The following is a 14,317-nucleotide window of genomic DNA, read 5'->3' on the forward strand; positions in this document are numbered from 1 at the left end:
AGGAAGGTGTCAGAGAGATTTTAGCAGGATGTTCAGAAACAGTTTTCCTCCCCAGGCACTACTGTTACAGAATCAGAGTGAACAATGTGTGATGTCCTTAACCACACCGTAGACTGGTTCTTCCGACATAAGGAAATCCTCGCTATTTTTAAAATGTAACTTGCCCGGTTTTGTATTTGCATCACCAAACCAACAATAATGTATCTTAATCTTGACGTAGTTACTGGAAAGAACTACTTTACAGAGTCAGTCCCAAACCACCATCACTCCCCCCGACTCTGTGAAGAATGTGTTTTAATCCCAGGGAGTGGGGGCAAACGTGGTTGTTTCTGGGGAACCAGAAGAAACAAGGCACAGCCAGGAGGTCAGTGCTCAGGAGTCGGGTGCAGCGTCGCAGCCTGATGAGTTTGTCTGCTTGTTGTTGTTGTTGTTGTTTATAGACCTATAACAACGTGGAGCCCAGGAAACTGTGAAGTAATGGGGATTCTGACAGACCCTTTAACTGTGCAGAATGAGCCGCTTCTGCCATAATTCTGCTGCTTCAGATGAAAATTTCAAGTGTTTTCATTAGGTACAACAGCTGTTTCTATTCCAGATAACAGATCTTAGAGGTGGCGACGTTGATATCGGCTCCCAGTGAGCTCACAACACAGTGCAGCTTGTACAACTAGGTTTTTTTTTTAATTATTTTTTTTCCTGCATACACAAATTAACTCTGTAGCAGTAAAAGGAAATTACTTATTTGTTACTGGAATTGTCTGAGAGTGATGCCATCATCCTCTGGAGAGGCGCATTAGCCAAATTAAAAGCCCTTGGGAAGAATTTGGCACCCTGCTCTTTCCCATTCGCATCTTCCTAAAGATCTCTCAGGAGCTTCTATTTAGAAAGCCACAACCATTGCTGGGGCTTTTGATTTGGAAAGACTGACTGCTTACCAGCGAGTCTTTCTAGATGCCCGCTGGTTGGGTGTGTAGTGTGGGGGCCTGGACTTCACTGTCTACCTGACTCCTGTGTGCTTGAAGGTATGTTTTCGAGCCCAGGATACAGAGCCCCTCTGCTGCTGTGCCTTGTCTCTGAGATGGTCACCATCATCTCCTTGGTAATGGAATCTGGTCTTCTTACCATTTATGTCTAGGCTGGCCTGTGACTGTTCCCATCAGCGCAGTATGGCAGAAGCTGATGTAGAAAGTTGCTCTTAAAGACCGAATGCATTCACTTCCTTCTTTTAGATTGTCCTCTTGGCACCAAGTTAGATGCCGTCTGGAAGCCCATTTCACACAGGAGACCTACGTGCAGGCAACTGTCTCTGTGGACCAGTGTGAACTGCGAGGATGTGAGACAGCCATCTTGGAACCTTCACAGACCTTCACAAGCCCTAAGGTTGAACCAGGTGGGAGAAGTTTTGAGAACTGCCACAGAGTCTGATCAGTGTATTGGGCTGAGAGACAGTAGTTTTTTGTTTTTGTTTTTTTAATTTGCTGCACTTAGGGTTGTTTGTTACACAGCACATACAGCTGATGTAGGGACAAAGTAAGAAACAACAGGCTAGGCGTGCCCATGAACACAGGCACCATGAGAGTAGCTTACAGCCAAGTGCAAGAAGCATTTTCTTTTCTTTTCTTTTTAAAATTTATTTATTTTTATTTTACATACATTGGTATTTTGCCAATGGGTGTTAGATCCCCTGGAACTGGAATCGGGTACTGGGAAGTAAGCGCTGATCCTCTGGAAGAACAAACAGTGCTCTTAACCACTGAGCTATCTCTCCAGCCGCTATACTCATTCTTGTATTAGAATGTGCATGAAGCATTTTCAAAAGACACAGAAAAATGTTATCTGTCTTTCCTCTTTCTGGCCTGGCCCTAGGGTTTACTCATTGGGGTATGGCTCTGTGAGTACTTGGATTTGTCATTGTAAATACTTACATTTACAAAGGATGCACATATTTCTGGGAGGTGTACTGTTGGTAACTTCACGCAGCTAGACAGTTTTGACTGAGTCGTTACAGTGGCCAGGTTGACCCAGACCACACGTAAACGAATGGCATGGCTGTGGCAATGAACTTCCCAAAAGAAATAGGTGCTGTGCTGAATGCGATCTGCAGCGTGTGCTCTGCTGATCCCTGTTCTAAAGTTATTTGTATAGCCAGGAGAAACGGTAGTTATTCTGCTGACTCTTCAGTATTGAGTTTCCTTCCTCTCCAGCTCTAATTCTCTCTGTGAGCCCTTGCTCTCCTCCGCAGGTTTCTCTTCAGCAGTTTGAAGTGTGCCCTTCACAATTCCCTCTTCTCTTTATATGGTCTCCCTTAGCAGTGACAGCCACACAGATGATTTCATTACTATTACCTGGCCAAGGGCCTAGAAACTTATACCTCTGGAGTAAGGCGTGACTGGCACCTCCTTCCTTCTTGTCTTCCCCTTTTCTCCTCATCCCTTGTCACCTTCATTCAGTGTTTATCCAGAATGTGAGGCTCCATATTTCCCATGGGCATCTCGACAGCACCCAGGGTCAATCTACTTCGTTCTAAACCTGTATTCTCTTTACTTGGAGGCCACTTCTTATGGCAGTTGTGATATGAGTTGAGATATGATATGAGAGGTTCATTCTCTGCACACCCCATCTCTGCTTTGCCAGCTGTTAGTCCGTGTCAACAGGAGACACTCGCCCACTCCTGCCTCTCTGCCATCCGTTTGCTCCCGTTTTCCTGTGAACACCTCTTCAGAAAAGCCATCCCCAGTACAGAAACACATACTGTTTCTGAAGCTAGTTTTTGCAGAAGCTACAGAATCCCTCCAAGTTCACTGAACCCCTCGTCACTTCAGTTATCTGTGGCTTAGCGGATCCTCCTCAAAGTCCTGTGTCCAGCCCTTCTAAAACCCCCTTCTCCTTCAGAGATCCAGGAGTGACAGAGCAGCACCTTAACAGATTTCTAATGCAAACTTCTCAGAGTTAGTCTCTGCAACTCATCTCTCGAATCTCCAGCTCAACGGGATGGTACCGGTTTTCTTTATTTTCTCCCTTACCTTGTCAGTTTCTTAATTAACAAATTCATCATTATTCATTTAAAAATTTCATTTCTCTCTCTCCCCTGCATTCTCTTGCACCCCACTCCACCAGCCTCTGCACACACATGTACCATGACATGCGTGTGCACCTGCCTCTGCACACACATGTACCACACATGCGTGTAGCCTTCACAGGAGTCAGTTCTCCATTTCCACCATGCAGCTCCCTGAAATCGAACTCAGCTGTCAGTCTGGGCAGCAGGTGCCTTTACCTCTTCTATTAAATTCTCACTCAGCTCCCTGGTGTGGCTTCCCCCTCCAGTGCAGTTTACACTCTTAGCCAGAAGCTTCCCATGTGAAAGGTTCTTCCCTTGGTAAATGGCCTCAGAAGGCCTATCTTTAGCCCCGCCTTTTTGCTCAAGCAAACATCTCAGTACCATTCTTTATTTTTCTTTATGTTGAGAGTTTTGCTTGCAGATATGCATGCTGTGATGCTTTGAGTAGGAATGGTTCTCAGAAGCTCAAATATTTGGATACTTAGTACTCAGTTGGCAGAACTGTTTGGGAAGGATTAGGAGGTGTGGCTTTGTGGGAGGAGGTATGTCTCTGGGGTGTAATAGTTAGGGCTGTCTAGAATAACAGAACTTATAGAATCACTCTCTCATAATATAGCTAATATATAATGTATAATACACAGATGTGAGAAAGGGATTTATTAGAATGACTTACACGCTGTGCCCAGCTAACCCAACAATGACTGACTGTGAATGGAAAGTCCGAGAGTCCAGTAGTCACTCAGTCCACGAGGCTGGGTGTCTCACTTTGTCTTCATAGAATTTCATAGAGGTAGGCACGATGCCAGTGAAAGGATGGGCTTGCTAGTGAGGCAAGAAGAAGCAGGAACAGCACAAAAGCTTCCTTTGTCCATGGCCTTATATAGGCTTCCAGCAGAAGGTGTGACCAAGATGAGATCTGGGTTAAACATCTGGATTAAAGGTGTGTCTTCCTACCTCAAAGATCCATATTAGAAGTAGATCTCCCCACTTCATATCAAACAGAAATCCTCATAGGTGAGGTGTGTCCTCTGGTTTTGGGTTATAGTTAATTTCAGAAGTAATCAAGTTGATAGCTAAGAATAGCCATCACAATGGGGACAGACTGAGGTTTCTAAAGACTCCTGTCATTGTGATGTGAGCTCTCAGCTGCCGTCCCAGCCCATGCCTTCCTGTCTGCTGCCATGTTCATTTCTGTCATGGCCGTGGCTTCCTCTCCCTTTGAAACCACAAGCCCCAATAAGTCTATAAATTGCTGTGGTGGTTTGAATGCGAATGGCCCTATCTTGGCTCATATGTCTGAATGCTTATTCACTAGTTAATAACTGTAATAATACATATAATACAATAATAATAGAACTGTTTGGAAAGAATTAAGCAGTGTGGCCTTGCTGGAGGTGTGCCACTGGGGTTGGGCCTTGAGGTTTCAAAATCCCATGACAGACTGATTCAGTCTCTCTCTGTTACCTGCAGATCAGCATCATGGCTTTCTGCCTGCCACCATGCTTCCTGCCATGATGATCATGGACTAACCCTCTGAAACTGTAAGCGAGCCCCCAGTTAAATGCTTTCTCTTGTAAGTTGCCTGGGTCGATGTGTTTCATTACACTGACGGAAAAGTAACAATACTTATGATTTCTCTGTATTCTTGGCGCATGTTTTTCACTCTGTTTGGAAAGTTTGTGTGTATGTGTGTGTAGGCATGTGGTGGTCAGGGTGCCATTCTTCAGGTGCCAGCCACCTTTTTTGGAGACAGACAGGGCTTTCACTGACTTGAAGCTCACAAAGTAAGCTAGACTGGATGGTCTCTGAGTCCCAGGGATCTGCCTGTCTCCACCTCTCCTTCCCCAGGGTAACAAGTGTTCACCAACACAAAGGGTATTTTGTTTGTTTGTTTGTTTTTAATGTGGGATCTGGGAATTGATCTCATGTCCACATACTCAAGCACTTTACCAAGTAAGGTATTTCCCCAACTTCCAAATTTCTCATTTCACCTGGGTAACGAACATTAATTTTTGAATGTTCTAAAAATACCACAATCATAAATCTGCTCTCCTGATCTCTGATCTCTCCGACCAGGATATTCTCATTTGTTTCTACAAGTTATGAAAGCATGTTGTTCACAGCCATTCATGTAGCCGCACTGTTCCTGCCCAGCAAGGTAGCCCTGATACTCAAACATCTATGAATTCTGTGGATTTTGTTTTTCATGTATATTTTCAGAGTTTCAAGTTGATTTCCGAGCACAGGTCCCCTCAGATTCCGAGAGTCCCTCCCGGATGGATTGACCGATGACTTCTTTGCTTTGTTCCTTTTGTTTCCTGATCTCAGGATCCCACAGCAGGATGGGAGGAGAATGAATGGGAAGTAGAGCAATCAGAATGTATTACCTAGGGAAAGCTGGAGGGAAGCATTGCCAACACCTTCAGACAGTTCTACAGTGTCACACAAGTCTTCCAGGACCTGGGGACAACCTGTGGATGTTGTCCTGGTCACCAGTGACGAGCCCTAGTGTTTCTCCCCTACTCCAACCACCAAAGTGCAAGATCATGGAGCCTGAGCCAGGATGTGTTTCCCAAGTGAGTGACAGATAAACAAACAAACAAAAATAAAAACAAAGACAAAGACAAAAAAGTAGTTGAAAAAAATCAGTGAAAATTCCAAGGAAAAGATTTTTAAAATACCATTACAAATAATGAAGAAGCAGACGGTTTACATAGAAAATGAAAAGGATCATGGTCAGGAAGGGTGGAGGGCATGAGGACCAAGGTGCATGGGGAAAAGTTAAACAAATCTGTCACTGGTTTTGCTTGAATTTCTAGTTCTTTCGACTGCATTCACTTCACAAAGAAGGCAGAACGGAAACCACCCCAGGGACTGCTTTCCTCTCTCCTTTTTTATCTCCTAAGCAGATTGGACCCAAGGTGGACATTTTCTCTGAGGATGGGATGTAGTGTTCCTTGGGCTCAGAGTTTTACCTTTTGGATTGTGTTCCACACGCGCTCTTTGTCGCTCTTTCTTCCTTCAAGGGTGTCCATGGCGTCTGCCATTAGCGACTGCAGCTGTGATACCGAGATAAAAATTATCAGCATGGAATTCACACGGAAATAACTTCTCTAAACACACAGATTAAAACCTAATTAAAAAATCATTTGTACGCTGATGATTTTATTGCTCATATTCCCCACGATGAATACCATCACCTCGATGCTGCCTCAGTCAGAACTGAGTATTACACATAAAATATGGAAACAATGGAAAGATTCTCCCTCCGAGTTTGTAGGAAGCAAATAGGGTTTAATGTAGTAAGTGTTGATGTTTTGTTAAAACCAGATTTGGACAGTAAAGAGTGACGGCAGCAGTTCATTCTCTCAGGAAATGCCATGTATTACATGAATGTGTTTTAGTGTTTTCTCCTGAGGCTAATGTATCATAATTCTCGGCATCATGAAAAAGCTCTCCAGAGGACGGCACTAAAGCTGCACTGTTTGATTGCCTCTTAAAAGACTCTTGTTCATTTAAACTCTTTTACTGTTGTTAAAAAATTTGAAATAACTAATTTTCTTCTTCTTCTTCTTCTTCCTTTTTAAAGGTCCCTTTGAAACAGCACACTTTGCCTACAATAGAAGCCATTTGCTATATTCCAACTGAAAATAATATGATGGGCTAGGAGTGGCGGTGTGTGCCTGCCATCCTAGACCTTGGTAGGTGGAGGCAGGAGGACTGCGAGCTCAAGATCAGCCTCAGGTAGCAGAGGGTTTCCAGCATGGTCTACGTGAGACCGCATCTCAGAAGAAACAGACAAAGTCAGTATAGTCACAGCAATGGGGAGGATGAGGCAGGAGGATCCCAAGTTCAAAGCTCCACTGAGCCAGAAACTAGTAACAAATTCTATCACGTGGCGCATGTGTGGGCTGTGTCAGAACATGTGAGACTGAAGGCTAGCCCTTCGATGGCCTCTGGTGCTGTAGAGTTTCATCAGGAAGGCAGCGAGCAGAGTCACTCATGAGGCTTCTGTTGAGCCTCTGCTGTTCCCATGGTGCCCTACTACATCAGGTTGGGATTTACTTTTTAAGGTTAACCCATACTTGGAAAACTGGAAAGTAAAATCTGTTGCATAATGTGATGAAACCTTCTACGATACAGACTGTTCAAATGTCGGGGTTGTAACCACATATCTGTTTGACTGTGTCTGTCTATCATCTATCAGTATGTCGGCCCATCTATCTTTCTAAATTTTGGGAGTATATGCAATATGAAATCATCCCATGAAATACCATTTTCTAAAGCATAAGCTACTGCAAAAATTATACATTAAGAAGGCATTTCAGTGATGTTGGTTTTGAGCCCTTTTGTGCATATGTTGAAATATAAGCATTTCTTGGGGGGAGGGAGCCCCAAAGGGGTGTGGTTCAATAGACTTACAAGCAGAGAATTCCTCTGGATTTTTCTTACTTCTGTCTTGAATATGCTTTTTAGGAAGACAGGGTCAAGATTTTCCTTTCCAAATTAACATTTCCTTTGCTTCTCTTATCTTACAGGAGAATTAATCATCTAAAATTGGTTATAATATGCCCTTTGAAAGCACCACACTCAGCACACTGTTGAATGCCTCATGAATGGCAAGATGAACACAGCGCTTTTCAAACCATTCTTCTGCACACTGCCATGATGGGTCAGACAGTATTTGACTTACAGATTCCGTGAACAGCAGGCTTATTTCATGGGGCTCATCTTTAGTATGCATTGCGTTATTACTGGACTTGGCAGAGTGCTTCATAACATTACTCTGGATATCAGTATTTATTTAACAAACTTTAAAAAAAGTCTAGATAAATTTATAAATACTAGAAGCTCATTTCTTGGTTACGTCTGTAAGAGCTCAAAGAGGGAGGGTTCCTTTAGTTATCTGAAAATTACAGGTAATCAGTTTGGGCTGTTCTCATCCTTGTGCTGTGAATTCAATTCAAGTCTATAATTAGTTTTAGCTATTCTCAATTAAAGCTTCAAAGGAAAGAGCCCTTCCCTAGGACACATTAGGCTCTCCAGGCTTCTCCTTGAATGGGCAGCACACTGTTCAATAATTACTTTTCAAATGAGGTGGTATGATTTCTAATATTAATTATGAGTAGAATACACACATCTGTTTGAAGATTGTTTCTAAGCTGTTTCTTTAAGTAGTTTTTGACTTGGTCTATGCGAGAGTAAAATGTCTGGTTATCTGAATGTATTTAGTTAAAAAATACACACACACACACACAAAAATACACACACACACACACACACACACGCACGCACACACATAGAGAAAACACTTTTCTCTCAAATAAACTTTTACTGAGTCTATCACTGTGTGTACCGCTGCCTCCACTGTATATGGTAATGCCACAGGAGGCCTACACTTAGGGACATTTTGTAGGGTGGTTTCTATACAGATAAGTGTTTTGCTCCTCTGCCTCTTCTACAGAAGAGGACCATACAAGATCATCCTGGAGTTTTAGAGACCATTAATTAGAATTTCATCTGGGGTGGAGAGATGGCTCAGTTGCTAAAGTGCTTCATCTCACAGGTGTGAGAACTTGAACTTGATCCTTAGAAAGCATGTTAAAGAAAAGAACCAGCTTGGCCTGGCCATCACTGTTTGTCATCTCAGAGCTGGGAAAGTGGTGGCTCCCTGGGGCTTAATGACTAGGCCAGGCTAGCCTCCTTAGTGTGCTCTGGACTAGTGAGCAATCCTGTGTAAAAAACAAGTGGTGGTAGGTGCCTGAGCAAAGGCAAGACAGCTAAGCTTGTCCTCTGGCCTCTGCATACACATGCACACACACGCACACACACACATACACACACACACACACACACACACACACACACACACACACAGACACCCACCGCGCGCGCATATCCATACTTTCATTTTAATTGAAACAAAAAGCTTTATATGTAAAATGAATAATGAGCCCTTTTCTATGTTTTTATACATTACAAGGTTGTTGCTATGTAGAAAGGGAGAAAGAGAAATAAAGAAACAAAGGGAGAAAGAAAGGGAGAGGGAGGGAAGGAGGGAGGGAGGGAGGGAGGGAGGGAGGGAGGGAGGAGGGAGATAGGAAAAGGAAAGTGACCATGGAGCTCCAGACTGCTCCCATCTCCCCGTGTCTCCATCTGAATGCAGGCCGAGGGCCTGTCTTCCTTCAGACACCATCTATTACCACAAGCCTTTTCAGCTCCTATCCGTCTTCTGCTGGCTCAGGGCCTGTGAAAGCTTAAACAAAGAGAAACAAATACTTACCAATTCTGCCTCCTGTTGACTGATGTCCTGGAGATAAGGGACGGTTGCCAGCTCTGCCATTGCTTGATTGATCACCTGGGCCTGCTCCTTCACTCTCTGCAGCCGGCTGAGGAGGCTGGCATAGTGCAGCTTCTCCATAACACCTGAGCAGGCGTGGAAATTCCCCTAGTTTCACAGGGCAGAAGGCATGCTTTAGAACGAGATCACAGAAAGAGACCACTCTGAAGTCAATCAGGGAGGCGACAAAATTCTCTCTCTCTCTCTCTCTCTCTCTCTCTCTCTCTCTCTCTCTCTCTCTCTCTCTCTCTCTCTCTCTCTCTCTCTCTTTCTCTCGCCCTGACTGGCCTGGAATTCTCTACATCACATAGGCTGGTCTTGAATTCACACAGCTATTTAACTACCTCTGCTGGGGTTAAAGGCATGCATCGCCAGACCTGGCTCATCCATCCACATCTTTTGAAAGCAACAGAATCCAGTGCATTCTATCACTTGAGAAATGGTCTCTGTATTTTTTCAAGGAGGCGGCTATACATGAAAGGCAGCTCTTAGAAGGGCTGTTGAGGCTCTTGGGAAAAACCAGGACTGAAAGTTCACCTGGGCTCCGCTAGCTCAGTCGGGACGGAGAGTTTACCTGAGCTCCCCTAGCTGTCCTCTCAGTCAGGACTGAGAGTTAACCTGGGCTCCCCTACAGATGGCTTAACTGTCTGTCACAGCATCCTACCAACTAAGAGTTTACCCGTTCTCTTAGTGATGCAAATTTTTTATGCAAGTTGAATAACTAGCTCTGCCCTCATCTGTCATTTCTCCCTGGGCCGTTTATACACTACCCCTTACACGGTTTGCTCTAGCTCCTAGGACTACTTCAGCAACTGACACGAACCATTTTGTGGTAGACTGTGCTGTGCTCTTGTGAAGTGCTTGTCCCTTATGAATACACAGGTGTCTCACTGGTTCCCCAAAGATGGGACCACTTAGGATAAGGTGGCCTCTTATGTGTTTGTCACTGACAGGCCCAGAAGAGAGGTTGAACACAGACTGCCCTGCTTGAGAGGAGAGGCAGAGCATATACACTCCCCCCCCCCCCCCCCAGGTTTCTCTTCAAGAAACATATATGGGAAGCACATTATGGTCAAAACTTAAAGGCTTGAGTGTTAGCTGGGTTCTGAAGGCGTTTGGCAACTAGAGCTCGGGACAGCAAGGCTGGTGACCAGTACCCTCCTTATCCTTCATGCAGGACTCCTGGAGCAGCTACGGCAGAGCCCCTGGGTCTGTTAAGAAGGCAGTTCACACTGCCTTCACTCTTCTCAGGGAATCCATGGCTTTGCTGCATAGCCCTCGACGTTAGGATGATGTAGGCGCCTGCCCAAATATCCAGGCATCTCAAGCAGGAGTTTAAGATGACATCATTTCTTTTCTGCTTCCTACTTGAGAGGGACTATTTTAGTTGGTGAATCTGTATCAGACGATTCCCTGAAAGGAGACATGGGATTTCTTTCTAAAAGAGATTTTTCCTCTGAAGAGAAAGCCATTGTTAGAAATCAGCATCACTGAGAGATCGGCTGAACTTCAACTTGAAATTAGGAAGTGACACTCTGAAATGTCAGGCCGGCACTGTGACTGACAGCAAGCCTGTGCAATTGGCCTCCCCTAGAATCTGCCAAAGGGATGGAGGTTAGGCAGGCCCGCCTTCTGACTTTCCTTCTCCCTGACGGCCACCTGTGTGGTCCAAGTGATGCCCTCCATTTTTACTTATTGTTTCTTATTATTTATACGAAAATCTACCAACTTCCAGGAGTGATGCTTCCTCAGGGTGGGCTTGAGATCCCTCATCTGAAGCAATCAGAGAGCCAGCCACCATTCAGCTGTGGTGTGTCCCTGAACAGTGGCATTTTCTCTCTAAAGAAGAATGGCTTCCTTTGTCCTTCTTAGGGGAAACAATGGGCCTATTGCAGGGAAGCACGGATAAGCAGGGAACATCAGGGAGCAGAATCCACTGCAGCTTGCTTGGGAACATAATCTATTAGTGTAATTTTCCAAAACATCAGGAAAATAAAAATAGTTGAAGGCAACAGTGCTTTGTTAGCCCGATTGCTGGGTGCATAACAAAACAGGAAGTTCTCCGTATGAATGAGACCCCGGGGAAAGAACCTACACGGCTGGTAACAGTCACCCAGCCCTCCCCTCCCCACAACCAAATGCAGTTCTGGCTACCAGGAGGCTACAGATCAATGTCGCGCATGTGTGAGACGAGAGCTTTGAAAGACTGAGCGGAAAAAAGACGAACATCAATATCTGATGTCAGCAGGAGGGTTTTAATGTGGCTGCTTTAAGAAAAAATCAAGGAAATAGTGGAACATGATGGAATTAGCCTAAACTTTTAGTGCTGGCAAAGCGAGTTAGCCCCCACCCCCCACCCCCTCCCCCCACCCCCCACCCCCCACCCCCCACCCCGTGAGACCTTAGGAGTGATCAAATGGCCCCTTAGTTTCTGGAGAGAGGGTAATAAAGTCGCCAAGATTGAAGCTAAAACCTCACCCGGGTGCGATGAAGGTTAGGCAAATAGCAAGTTCAAACGCAGGCTTCTGGAAGAGAATTGCCTGGATTTAGTAGCAATTATTGATAAATGCTGAGTAAATAAATGGTACTGCATAATGCTAGGAGAGGCAGAGCCCAATGTGTGGCCTGTATTTCCACTTGGCACGACATATAGAAACACTGTCTGCAAGCAGGGAATGCATAGGAAGCATATACTATTGTTCCCTTAAAATGTACACATGTAAACAGTTTTAAATCTTCTGTCTGGAAGAAATAAAAAGTAAAATTAACAAGGTATTAAAACGTGGTTAGTTGCATCTTTTTTTCCCCAAGAGATTTTATCATTTGAATTCTTAAGCATTTAGCAGGGGGCACAGACATAGCAGAAGGTTCAAGGCAGACAGCAGCCGATGAGGTTAACGAAGGGAGAAGAATTCAGGGAACCTGAAGACCATTGGCCTTGAACTCATGCAGATCCACCTGCCTCTGCCTCCCAAAAGCTGGGATTAAAGGTGTGCTACACTATTGTCTGGCTAAAACCTTGAGGATGGGGGATTAAAAAAAAAGCCCTCACAGTAAGGATGCTGGGGTGTGAGCAGTTGACATTCAACAGTATTGGAAACCACGAGGAACATGCTGACATGTTTTAATTTATAGCTTGTAAAGGAACAGAATGATCCTTGTTTATCCATGTGTTGTGTGCTTGGAAGAGCCATTTTTGGAGACAGGTAAATTAGGCCTATGTCAAAGAGTAGAGGACATCACGGTCTGAAACATAGGACAGTCCCTCTGCCTGGAGAAAACCACTATCTTTGCTGTCGACCGCTCCTGAAAGAGGTCAAAGTCCATGTTTCCACGAAGCATTATCAGTTAATTTTCTGATTTAATTTGATTTTTGTATTTTGGTGCTCAATCCAAGATTTACTTTATTTTTAATTCTGTGTATCTGTGCCATGATCCAACAGAGCCAGAACAGTCGAGGAAGTTGTTTATTGGTGGTTTGAGCTTTGAAGCTGCACGATAGCTTAAAATAACATGAGGCACACTAACAGACATGAGAGATTTTCCAAACAAAACTTCCACGCGCTTTGATTTTGTGACCTGCTCTTGTGATGAAGACGCAGGGTGCTTCAGTGTACACTCAGCCACACGAAGTTGGTGGGCGTGTGGAGGAACCAAAGAGGCGTTTCCAGAGAGGATTCTGTAAAGCCTGGTGCCCTTTTAACAGGGAAGGAACTGTTTTGGGGTGTTAAAGAAGATACAGAGGAATGTAATCTGAGAGAGAAGATTGAAACCTTAGACGCTATGTAGGGATTAAGAAATTAAGGGAATTTTTAAACTATTCAGTATTTATGTTTTTCTACATTTTAGTACAGAAACTTTAACAAAATGCAGCTCTGCGGGTGTTTCTGTGCGAGTTAACAAGTAAAGAAGACTATTGCTCATCACTATCAGGGGTGAATTCTTTACAGTTACACCTCTTGGTCTGCCACTGAAGAGGGCTCTGCTCCCCGCATTTCCAAGACCATGATGAGGGGGCACTGACATGTGGAGAGATAGATAGATATTGGTGTGTCTGCGGTGTGGTTTAGATAATCAGGACTGGGAAAGAAAACATTTGTGCTGAGCTCACATTGTAACCCCTGCCTCTTCATCACAAGAGTGGGTCACAAAGCATTAAGATTACCATAAAGTAAAAAAGATCTCAAATATTAAAAAACAATAGAGTCCAACTATGGAATAAACTTCCAAGTTGTCTTATTAAAAAAAAACTTATAATGTATTAATAAAAGAATACCGGGAAAACTCATTCTAGTTTCTATTTCGTGTCCAAACTTTGGTACCCTAGCTATGTGAATATGCATTACCACTTCAAGCTATGGATGTCTCCTCGTTGGTAAAGTGAAGGGCGTTGTGAGGGCCCAATGAGATGATGTGAAGGAGATGCTTCGCACCAGCAGAGCATCATACAGGGACTTCTGGGCCGCACCTCCAAAGCAGTTGGCGCCTGCTTCTAAGCAGGGTTTCTCTGTCTCACTTCAACAGTGTTTGGGCTAAGAAAATGTCCTGATTATGCCAGATGCAAGGATTTAGCAGAAAGTTTTTTGTTTTGCTCACTTTATATTTAGTGTGATTCTATTGATGGTACATTGTTGTTCTGTTTTTGTGTATTTATTTTGTGAAGAAGAAAAAAATGTACCCTTTGTTTTACTGTAGGAAGATTTAAAGTTAGAACAACCAGTGAAAAAATTCTGCAACGATACTCTAATTCACGGCTGTCACACTGTTGTAGTTTAGTGCACTGTCGTGCCAGCTTTTGTCTTAACTAGAGACGCTGGATGGATACCCCTTGTTTATAAGGGACGTTAATATAAAATATGTTTAGGGAGAAATATCATGAGAATTCTTGGCATTGTCTAAGTGTTATTTAACATCCA

The 14,317-nt window shown here is 43.9% G+C and overlaps 1 protein-coding gene across 1 annotated transcript in view; it reads right to left on the reverse strand.

The window, feature by feature from the left end:
* Nucleotides 1-14,317, reverse strand: part of Spata16 (spermatogenesis associated 16) — a 269,197-nt gene that overhangs the window by 24,807 nt on the left and 230,073 nt on the right. The window contains exons 8-9 of the mRNA XM_038348424.1: nucleotides 9,345-9,509; nucleotides 6,037-6,120 (exon numbers count right to left, since the gene is read on the reverse strand). Of these exons, the coding sequence (XP_038204352.1) occupies nucleotides 6,037-6,120; nucleotides 9,345-9,509 (249 nt within the window). The remainder of the gene's footprint in view (nucleotides 1-6,036; nucleotides 6,121-9,344; nucleotides 9,510-14,317) is intronic.

Source organism: Arvicola amphibius, chromosome 11 (assembly GCF_903992535.2).
Source record: "Arvicola amphibius chromosome 11, mArvAmp1.2, whole genome shotgun sequence".
Taxonomy (NCBI): Eukaryota; Metazoa; Chordata; class Mammalia; order Rodentia; family Cricetidae; genus Arvicola; species Arvicola amphibius.